We start from the raw sequence: 11,133 nt of genomic DNA on the forward strand, positions 1-11,133 counted from the left end.
AAGCTTTCTCAGACCTTTCCTTTTTTTTTTAATTAAATTAGCATATAATGTATTACTGGTTTCAGGGATACAGGTTCGTGATTCATCAGCCCTACACACTTCACAGCGCCCACCGTAGCACATACCCTCCCCAGTGTCCATCACGCAGCCTCTGATGAGTACTGCTGTGCTTCTGGCATCTCCCAGCCCCTAAGCCATGCAGATCACCTCAGTGTTCCAGGTAGGGTGGGAAAGAAGAGGCCTTCTGTGCAGTGTCCCACACAGCTGGGAAGTCAGGCACCCACTTACCACCCTCCCACCTCCCCCCGTGGGAGATACTGTGGGCCAAGCGGATCTCCAGTGGTGCTGAGCTGTTCCACTGGGGGGGCAGGGGGGTGGTGACCCAGGCAAAGCGAAACTGTTCCTCTTACCCTCTTCAGTGGGTCTGATCTTGGATTGTTTGCTCCAACAGTGTGCTGGGACCTGTCTGCTGCTCCCCTACACACCCATAAAGGCATTCTTGCCTGTGGACGATGGCCAAAATTGGTGTTCTATAGGGGGATGATGGTAAAAAAATTTCTATTCCATTGTCTTGCTGACGTCACTCCTGTTTTGGCTGTTGTTCATTGTAGATCTACTGCTCGCCGTAAGCCAGACTACGAGCCAGTTGGAAATACAGATGAGGCTCAGAAGAAGTTCGGGAATGTCAAAGCCATATCGTCAGATATGTACTTCGGAAGACAAGCCCAAACTGATGTAAGCGTCCAGAGAGTTTGCGTGTGGGCCCCGCAGAGCAGGAAGCGAGCAGGGACATGAGGATTGGGGCAAGAGGTGATAGGCCCAGAGCGAGGTGGACTCGGGCTACGAGAGGCCGCTGCCGCTGGGATCTGGCATCAGGACTCGAACCCAGGTCTTCCTGACCACTCCCCCAGGCAGCCCCAGCCAGATGCACAGCTGGCAGTTAGGGACCAGGTCTCATGTTTCTCTAATTCCTTTCTCAGTATTTTGAACAGACATCCATTTCCTATCTTTGGAATAAATTTCCGGCAATTTTCAATGCAGATGTAATTTACTTAATTTTTAAATTATTATTAATGAAGTTAAAGGAAGTAGACATGTTTTTGGAGGGTAGATATACTTACCTTCAGGTTGTTGCGTCTTAAGGAGTCTCGCCAAGCAGAGGGATCTTACGGCAACAAGGGGGCCTGAGGCTTTGTTCTAACGTGGGCGCACCTGCACCGAGCTCTGGGTGGGGCGCGTCACTGACGGACGTGTCCTCCTTGCTCTCCGCTTTCCCCTCGTACTCAGCAGTGCTCAGATGTCGGCTCCGAGCTGATGGTTTTTGCATAATTGCTCACGGTATTTGGAACCTAACGTTTCCTATTCCTTGTCTTCTCCAGTATGAGGCCAGGGCTCGGCTGGAAAGGCTTTCGGCGAGTTCCTCCATAAGCTCAGCCGATCTGTTCGACGAGCAGAGGAAACAGTCAGCAGGTACGGGGCGCAGGGCAGTCGGGGGGGCGGGGGGGACGGCTCACAAGCCTGGTGGCCGCTGTGTCCACGGCACCAATGCCGTTTCTTTGCACAGAACTTCGTACTTTTCTTTCTCTCTTTCTTTTTTTTGAGGATTTTATTTATTTGTTTGACCGAGAGGAGAGAGACAGCAAGAGAGGGAACACAAGCAGGGGGGAGGGGTAGAGGGAGAAGCAGGCTTCCCACCAAGCAGGGAGCCCAATGCAGGGCTCGATCCCAGGACCCTGGGGTTGTGACCTGAGCCGAAGGCAGAGGCTTAATGACTGAGCCACCCAGGCGCCCCAAACTTTGTACTTTTCCAAGATTATCAGCAACTATTCTATGATGCTTTTCCTCCTCTGTGAGAGCAGAAATTACTGTTATTCCAGGCTTTGTGTGTCAGGAAACCAGGTCACAACATTTCACCAGCATCCCCTAGGTTGCCTGACAAGTCTTCCTAAAACAGGGTCTCCTAGTCCAATGGGAACGTGGTGTCTGATGTGTGGTATCGCGGCCTTGTAGGGGGACAGCTCTGGGCTCCTAGCATCACTGGCCACTCCCTGCCTGAGACCTTGAGCCTTTCATGGCACTTATAGCCTCCGATTCTCCTCTGCGAAGTGGCTGGGTAGTATGTCCCTCACAAGGTGACGCCGAGGCTTCAGTCACGTGGGGGTCTGGCGCGGGGCCCGAAGGAGGCAGAAGCAGATAGAAAGGGGACTGCACCAGGCTCTGTCTTCCAGGGAAGGCAGAATGTGGCCTTGGGAACAGACAGGTGGAGAGGAACTTGCTGTCTCCCCCATCCCTCTTAGGGTCTGGACCCCCTTGAGGAGAGTCTGGGAGCCACAGGGAGCGCCCCTCAGAGCCCGGGCCCACCATGGACGTGCCACTCTCCACTTGTACCTCTGGGTCCTTGAGCCGTGTTGGATCCCGCCCCAAGCCTCAGCCAGGCCGCAGGGCTAGGGGAAGGCTATGTGTCCCTCCTGTGTCACAGCTAAGGGTCAAGGAGCAGTGTCCTCTGGGGTCATTTCAGGAACTCGCTCAGCAGGGGACCCCAAGGGGAGGGGATCTCCCAGGCCCAGGACCACCTGCACTCCCTCGTTCCCGGCCCTGGAGGAGCTGCCCGCGGGCACAGCTGACCAGCGTGAGCAGCCACCAACAACAGCTGTTTTCTGAGTCCAGTGAGAAACGGCCTCAAGAGAGAAGGTCATAGGGCAGACCCAAGTGCCTGGGACTTTCAGAGATGGGGTGTGGGGATGTCAGAGGATCCCGTGGCCCTCGGAGCACAGTGAGCGCGCCAGACTGCCAGGGGCTGTGGGAAGGAGCGTCCCAGCCTGGAGAGTCCGCTGACCCCAGGGATGGGTGGGGGTGCTCAATGCTGTACCTCGGCCTCACACAGTGGGGTGGGGCTCTCTGTCAGGTCTTTCTGAGCTGTTTTCTATACTGAGTCTGGGTGGGGGCAGGGGTGGCTCCCAGACCTGTGTTCTGACCTCAAGGCTCTCAGCATCCTGGCCTCTTGTCCGGGCAACTTCCTTCTCGGCCTGCCCCAGCAGAGGGGTGCTGGCCCTGCGCCCTCCGGGAGGGGAAGCTCTCCGCAGCCCCACTTACCACCCCCCCACCGTGGGCCTGTTCTGGGTCACCTCACAGCCCTGGCAGGAGTCAGATCAGCCCAGAAAACCCGACCTGTTGAAAATCGCCCCCCACCCAGCTGTGTGTGTTTTTGTAATTCAAGTTGTTGGAAGTTTTGCCCTGAAACATTGTTTGTTAGGGGAAAAAAAAAAAAAAAAAAAAGCAAAAAAAATATTTGGAGATCAGATGAAAACAGCCTTTCCAATTGTTGAAGGAAAATTGTGGTTGGCCTATGTTTACTTTCCTGTCCCCTTTCAGAGAACAAAGGTCCTTTAATTGTTTGGGCCTTGTGTGGGTCCCAGACAGACTCCGTCCTGGGAACTCACGGTCAAGGTGAGAGTGCCCCCTGGCATGCCCACGGAGGGTGACTCCTCCCCTCCCCGGCCCCCCGCCCTCTCTCCCTTGTCCAAGCCCACAGCTCCGACCCTGGCCTCCCTCACTGAGGCTCTTCCGTCAAGCCCGTCTTAAAAGTTGCCTTCAGGAACTTCCCCAAATGCAAGGGCATCGAACAGCTCTTATTAAATATTTCCTTCTTGTTTAGAGTGTGTTTCAGCAAACAGCAGAAGCTGGATTAAGGGACTGTTCTGTGTTGCTCACGTTGGAAGCTTTCCCGTCTGTGACACATCAGTGTCCTTGAGTAGATCCTGATAAACCTTTATAATTTCTCTGTGGTGGGGGGGACAGGTCCGGATCTGAAAGGCCTCCTGGTGGAGTAAAATGCTTCCTGGGGATGTGGTTAACCCGGGAGTCCTGACGTTTACTGAGGGCATTTCCCTTTCAGGGTCTTGAAAGGGCCAGATGAGAAACAGCTGCTCGCACCCACAGCCCGTCTGGCCCAGCGTCGGTCCCCGTGGTCACACCCAGAGCAGGGTCAGCTGGGGGACGTGGGACTGCCATCAACCATGCTGACTTGCGAGGCGGCTCCTGAGGGCGTGGAAGGACAGCAGAGGCCCCTTTGGGAGCAGCACTGGAGCAGAAGTGGCTCTGGGCAGAAGCCTGTCCCCTCAGGGTGGTTCTTCCACGCTGGCTCCTTGCGCCCTTCAGGTTCCCGCGTGTTTGCTCCTGTCCCCTCGGGGCGCCTTGGCCACCCCCCACTTCCTCCTCACTCAGGCCCCGAGCCCAGGCACGCGGCCTCTTCAGGGCCTGCAGATCTCCGAGCACTGGTGGTTCTGTCTGGTCCGTGGGTGACCATGTTTGTCCTGCGTCACAGATGTGTGGTGGCCTTGCCAGCCCAGATTCGGTGGCAGACCAGAGTGTTGGTGACGTCCACGGGGCTGCTCGGCTGGTCGCGAACGGTGCCCCCGCGGCGCTCTGTTCCTTCCGAAACTCGGCAGTCCTGTCACCGAGGACCTCCTTTCTCTCCGTTCGTCTCTGTTCCGGGGAAATGGGTACATGATGTTCCACCGCAGCCTTACTGTTCGAGGAGCGGGGAACTGCCTTGCACTCCTCCCGCTCCGGCCCTACAGAGCCGCCCTCCCGCCCGTCCCTGCTTCCCGCTGGGTTTTCAGAGTTCACCCTGGTCACAGTGGGGTCCAGTCCTGCCCCTGGCTGGGGTGCAGCTCTGCCACCCAGCGCCGGCTGGTGCCTGGCTCCCATCTGCCCTTCCCGGAGTGGCGCGCACCGCCCTGTCCTCTCCCCGGAGCCAGGCCTTCCGAGGACCCTCTCCCCTTACCCGGGACAGGACCTGTCCGACCTCGTCTCTGCACGCCGGGCGCAGAGAAAGCCCCTGGGGTCTGCGGAGCACATGGGTGCTCTGGGGCCGTGTCAGCGCCCCTTCCAGCACAGCCAGGAACAAACTTTGCGGCAGCTGTGAGGTCGCGGGGCCGGCACGGGGCAGCAGTGACGGGCTGCCCTGCCCGCCCGAGCTGTGAGAGCCGGTGCACGCCTGCGCCTGCTCTGCTGTGAGGCTTCTGGAAGCTTGTGTCGAGGGCCACCCCCAAGCCTGCATCTCGAGCGGCTGTGCCAGGCAGACCCCTGCCGACCCACAGTGGCGCGGGCAAGTGTTCGCTGGTGTCCCCGGCCTTCCGGACTCGACGTGGGGCCTCCACACTGATGGCCTCTGCCCAGGCCTGGACCCTCCAGGGCCTCTTCCCCTCTTGCCATCTTCTGGTGGCTCGAGCCAGAATCCTGGGAGTCCGTCATCTTTCATTTCTCTCTTTCCCAGCAACTGCCCACCCCCCAACAGCCAGTTGGTCCAGAAGCCTCCTGGGGACACTCAGACGCATCCCCTCCCCTGCCACGGGCTTAGGCTCCGCAGCAGAGATGCCAAGACGGGCTCTGACTGTGGCCGCGCTCTCTTCCTATTGTTGTCAGTTGATTGTCCGCCTTCCTCTGAAGGCAGTGAGCTCTGGAAAAGAGGGTCTTTTGTTGATGTCCTTAGCACGGAGCCCTCTGGGGCCATTTTGGGAACGGATAGCAGCGAGATGGGGCACCTGACCTAGACCCCGGGTCGGGGAGCCTCTTCCTGAGGAAGCAGCTCGGGCTGTCATTTCCTGGAGCCCCGTGTGCGGCCGAGCACTTAGCCGGTGCTGCAGCCCTCAGCGGGGACACGGCACCCAGACGCCCGCAGAGGAAGGAGGCTTCACACCCGCAGCAGACCTCCAGTCGAGCCCAGGGCCGCGGGCGGAGGGTGGTAAGGCACCTCCTTGCCGGGGACCTGGCAGCTGCTCTGGGAGTTAGCAGGCTGCTTACGTTCCCGGGGGCTTAGCTCGTTAGTGAGGTTGAAGGAAGGAAGGAAGGTGCATGTTAATAGAGGCTAAATCAGACCCGAGTTTGTTTCTCTTACGTGTGATTCTGGGGGACAGTTCGGGACGTGCACGATGTTCCCAGATGCCACGGAGCCAGGCCCTTTTCCTCCTTACTGCTCATGACCTCCACGTTGTACCTCACCTCACGCCAATTATGGCCGCTCGAGCCCCAGGCATCACACCTGCATCCCAGGCAGCAGGAAGGAGGAAGAGGGCGAGGAAACAGCAGGCCCCAGCCCTGTAAGGCACTTCAGCTTAACACCAGTGACCAGAACTCTGTCACCTGGACACACCTTTTGTGGGGTTAGAACTGGGGAAGGGTGGGAGAGTGACGCTGGGAAGCTGGTGTCACGTCAGGGCCCCTGCGGGCTGCACGTGGTCAGGGAGGGGTCATAGCCCAGAGCGTCTGCCTCAGCTGCGCTCGCCTCCTCACACATTTCTCCAGTTGGAAACTGTAGGTGGACGTGCTCCTGCTGTCCCCACCGCAACCCCTGCTCCAGACCCTTCCAGCCCCCTGGGGCCTTGCCGGGTGATGGCGCGGCTGGGACCCGGCCCTTGTGTACTCAGGATCTCACGCTGGCTCCTTGTTTGCTCTAAAGACCCAGCTTTAATGGCTGGGCTGGGATTTGAACCTGAGATCCAGTGGCTGGGCTGGGCCTCCACTCTGTTATTAGCAAAGGCCCCCTCCCTGCATGGTGGACTCGGGAGCCGTGCTGTGGGTTAACACAACGTCCCTTCCGGGCGGCGTCCTTACAGAAGAATACACTCATCCCTTCTGTGTGTTCTTGGGAAGGGGACTGGCTTCTGTTGCTGAAGGGGCAGGTGGGTGCACGTGGGCGGTGTGGGGCCGCTGGGCGTGGCTCCCCAGAGGACCTGCAGGGTTGGGGCCCCCCGGGCCCCTCCCGCTCCTCGTGACACCGCCGTGACAAAGGCCCACCACGAGAGCCTGCTTGTCAGCTTGGGGTTCACACCCCTTATCGTGATAACACTGACGCTCTTCACCTGCGTCGGCGGAAACAGCGCCTCTGCTTGTGTTGGGTACCCAACGCGGATGCCGAGAAACCCAGCCGCGGTGGCCTCGGCAAGGAAGGCAGGGCGTCTGGCTCTACCCAGTGAGCGGGGCTCCAGCTCAGAGTCTCAGAACAGCCTCAGGGAGACACTTAGGCTCTGGCTTGCCTCCCTGGGGACCCTCCCTCCTGTCCTGCGGCGTGCTTCCTCTCCCCACCCCCACACTTGGCGAGTGAGGGCTTTGGTGGCTGCAGCAGGGCCTTGGCCCCACCGGTGACCCTGGAGCAAGCGGACAGCTCCTCTCCCTTGGGGAATCACAAGGCCCAGGAAGGCTCTGATCAGCCAGGCCTGGGTCCCATGCCCACCCCCCTGACCGGAGTCCCGGGGGCTCCCCGGAAGAAGGGAGGGGGCTTGCACAGAAAGCACAAGCGAAGTAGAGATGTCTGCCCATCCGCCCTTTACCGAGTACTTACCTGTCGGATCTGGTGTTGAACACCCTCGGGGGGAGACCAGGAACCCAGAGACGGTGAGGAAGCTCTCCACAGACACACAGCTTTAAAGTGGCAGGGCCACCTTTGAACCCCTGTTGGCCACAAGGCCCAGCACTGCGTCTCCTCTCAGGTGGCGTCTTGTGGCTGGTTCGTGGTGAGGCTGGCACCAAGTCCTGACCCCAGTGCAGGCTTCCTCGCCCATAACCACAACCGCTGCTCGTGGGCAGTGGGAGGGGAGGGGACCCCACGTTCCCTGAGGTCATCGAGGGCCCGGGGCAGTGGCCGTGCTGTCTGTCGCAGCTGCAGAGTGACAGTGGGATCTGCTCTGTGTGCAGGAAACTACAGCCTCGCAAACGTGCTGCCCACGGCGCCCGACATGGCCCAGTTCAAGCAGGGAGTGAGGTCCGTGGCTGGGAAGCTCTCGGTCTTTGCTAACGGAGTCATGACTTCCATTCAGGTCGGTGACGCTGGGGCGACGGGAGTGGAGCGGGGTGGTGGCTCAAAGCTTCGAAAGTGAGATTTGGGCCACGCTTCAACTGCCGGCAGATTCGATTTCATAGTCTTCACTGATACGCGTGCGACAGTGACGCAGGCGGTCGTGAACACCAGAAACTCGTTTTATTCTTGTTTACATTTTCTGGTTGGTGACCCTTGGGGAACGGTTACAGGGGTTGTCGTAATCCTGACTTACTTTCCTTTATTGGGACAGAGAAATAGTAAGAGGGAAATAAAAATGACCTATTACCCCCCTCATGAGGAAAACTTCTGTTAATGCTTTAGTATATTTCATGTTAGTTTCAGATTCCTGTCCATATCCTTTTAAAATTCAAACGGGATTATATTGTATATATGATTTGACACTTTCTATGATGTTTTGTTACAAGCATTTCCTAGGGTTGTTTTTTTTTGTTTGGTTGTTTTTTAAAGATTTTATTTATTTATTTGACAGACAGAGATCACAAGTAGGCAGAGAGGCAGGCAGAGAGAGAGGAGGAAGCAGGCTCCCCGCGGAGCAGAGAGCCCGATGCAGGGCTCGATCCCAGCACCCTGGGATCATGACCTGAGCCGAAGGCAGAGGCTTTAACCCACTGAGCCACCCAGGCGCCTGGGTTGGTTTTTTTTTAAAGATTTTATTTATTTGACACAGAGAGAGTGCACATGTGTGCCCAAGCAGGGGGGAGGGGCAGAGGGAGAAGCAGACGCCCCACTGAGCAGAGAGCCTGATGTGGGGCTCAATTCCAGCACCCTGAGATCATGACCCGAGCCAAAGGCAGACGCTTAACCCCCTGAGCCCCCCAGGAGCTCCCCCCCCGCTCCGGGATGCTATTATTAACACCAAAACCTGACCAGGGGCAGCAGTACCTAATGGATGTGGCTCTGGTGCCTCTGGAGGGGCTTCCCAGGGTGGGGGGTGGGGACGGCTCTTGCTCTTCTCACTGCCCTTATAACCGTGGGTTAGAATCCCCAGGATCTTTCATGTCCCTGAGGTCCGCTGAGCCCACGCCAGTCCTTCCAAGCAGGTGACATCTGTAGCTTGTGGAAGGTCATCCCCGTGGTCTAGGTCACCCCCCATAGCTTTATTTCCTGGCTGCAGAAGCAGACGTGCAAGGCCAAGTGGCTTCCGTGGGAGACGGCTTGGCTGAGCCAGCATTTCAGGGTTCAGGCTCCAGTGTGCGCCCCTGCCCTCCCCTGACACCTGCCTCCCAGGGGCTCACCCCGCAGATACTCCCCCCACGTCCCACAGCGCGGAGCCGCAGATGCCACTCAGAGGTGGGGGAAGGGTGCTCTTGTGGCTCAGGAAGCCAGGGCCACGAAGCTTCCAGTTACCGTGGCGGGTGGGGGAACGCGAGCCAGCCAGGCCGTGTAGTGTGCTCCCTGCGAGGACACCCAGCGCGAATCCGCCCTCCTCGGTTCTCTCCCGGCAGGATCGCTATGGCTCCTAATACGCCCGCGGCTGATACCTGTTCCCCGGGGAAGCTCCTCCCTCTGTGATCCAGTGACCACATCGCAGACCGCAGCTGGGACCAGCAGATTGTTTTGCTACTTTGTCACATGGTATATATGCATTACTGATTTTTAGCATTTCTTTGGAGAAATTCTCATTTTTGATGTAGTAGAAGCTTTATTGTAATTCCTATTGTGCATTTCCTCCTGCACACGCCCCGCATTTGGGCAGAGGCGTGCATATCCTTGCTTGATTTTTGTGGAATCTAGTTCCAGCAGCCGGAGGGCCTGGAGACCAGGGCTTCTCCCCACTCCGAGGACAGAGCCTTCCTTGTGGGGGTCGGGGGGTCTCGGGTCTCGGTGCTGAGTGACCTAGGGACCGAGGGCCCCACGAGCCGCCGATGCTCCAGGGACCTGGAGAAACAAAATGCACAGCATGCATTTCCTTCAGAAAGAAGCAAAGAATAAAAACAAAAGACCAAAAATGTCTAATTTGACAGATTGCTTCACTTATATTTACGCATATTAAGGGGATTTCAAAATAATGTTGAAAGTCGTCTGTCCCTTTGTAAATGTTTATTTTGTATGATCTATAAATTAAAAAATAATTTTCAGTGAGTACTTTTAACAAACCTAAGCTTCTGCATTGCCAAGGGAATCAGTCTTTCCACATGGTATTGTTTGAACCGATGGGACCTGGGAGGTGAGAATTCCCTGAGTGCATTCACAAACAGAGAGCTCGCAGAGTTCAAAATGAAGAGGAAGATAGACCCATGGAAAAGACTTCAGTGTATGGGAGAAGAGTAGTTGTAACTGGGTAGTTTTGTTAATATTTTTTATCTTAATCTTGGTTTTCAAAAAATTACAGAATGTGTATAAATGAATAAAGACAAATAATTTAGCTGTGTTTTAGACAGCATTAGAATATATTGTTCAGCACAGTAAAATATATTTGAAATTTGATGAACCAGAAATGTGGTTTCCACTGAATATTTTGTGAATTTTTCTTAAAAGATCAAATTTGTAGACTAAACATAATAAACCCTTGCAGCAGATTGTGTTGCCTATTTTTTTCTTTTTTACAAAAACTTTTGTAATGAATCTGGTAACGCAGGGCTCCTGGTATAACGTGGGCGCACAGTTGAATCGTGACGTAACTACGAATGCACCTGTTTCTAGTGGATGTTGGGTGTCATGTTGTAGCCCGGGAGGTGGCAGGCGGGTTGTCCTTGTTGAAAGTGAGGACGCGCACAGTGGTCTCCTCCACGCCCGAGGTGCTGCTGTGACAAGGAGACACAGTCCTGGGGCGCTCAACAGAGCGTCTGGAGTTTCTCACACCGCTGAAGGTCCCACCGGAAGTCCCAAGATCATGGTGGCATCAGGGGTGGTTTCTGGAGAGGTCTCTCCCCCTGGCTCCTGGAAGGCTGCCGCCGCTTTGTCCTCCAGCAGCCTCTCCTCTCGCAAGGGCACCAGCCCTCTACAATCTGGGCCTCACCTCTCTTAACCTTAAGGACCTCCTTAAAGACCCACCTCCAAATACACTCACTCTGGGAATTACGGCTTGGACATACGAATTTTGGGGGGACACAGTGCAGTCCACAACAGTGTCTCTTAAAAAATCCCCACCCTGGGTTAGCCCCACTCCAGGCTGGGGCCTGGCTCATTCCATCTCGGGGGGAGGGGGTTGCAGCCCACATGGCCTGGCTGTTTCCCCATCCCTGAACTTGCTTCCAAGGAAAGGCCTGGAGGGGCCCCATCCCCAGCCTGACCTGGGCACCCTTTCTGGGCTTTCCTGTACCTGGTTTGATGGCCCAACTGTCACAGGTGTT

At 56.6% G+C, this 11,133-nt stretch overlaps 1 protein-coding gene across 1 annotated transcript in view; it reads left to right on the top strand.

Moving 5' to 3' along the window:
- Positions 1 to 10,359, top strand: part of LOC111157608 (ADP ribosylation factor GTPase activating protein 3) — a 49,256-nt gene extending 38,897 nt beyond the window's left edge. Inside the window, exons 14-17 of the mRNA XM_022519166.1 lie at positions 612 to 735; positions 1,380 to 1,470; positions 7,696 to 7,817; positions 9,286 to 10,359. Of these exons, the coding sequence (XP_022374874.1) occupies positions 612 to 735; positions 1,380 to 1,470; positions 7,696 to 7,817; positions 9,286 to 9,303 (355 nt within the window). The 3' untranslated portion in view covers positions 9,304 to 10,359. The remainder of the gene's footprint in view (positions 1 to 611; positions 736 to 1,379; positions 1,471 to 7,695; positions 7,818 to 9,285) is intronic.
- Positions 10,360 to 11,133: the final 774 nt, after the last annotated feature.

Source organism: Enhydra lutris, unplaced genomic scaffold, assembly GCF_002288905.1.
Source record: "Enhydra lutris kenyoni isolate GAN:26980312 unplaced genomic scaffold, ASM228890v2 scaffoldscaffold55, whole genome shotgun sequence".
NCBI lineage: Eukaryota > Metazoa > Chordata > Mammalia > Carnivora > Mustelidae > Enhydra > Enhydra lutris.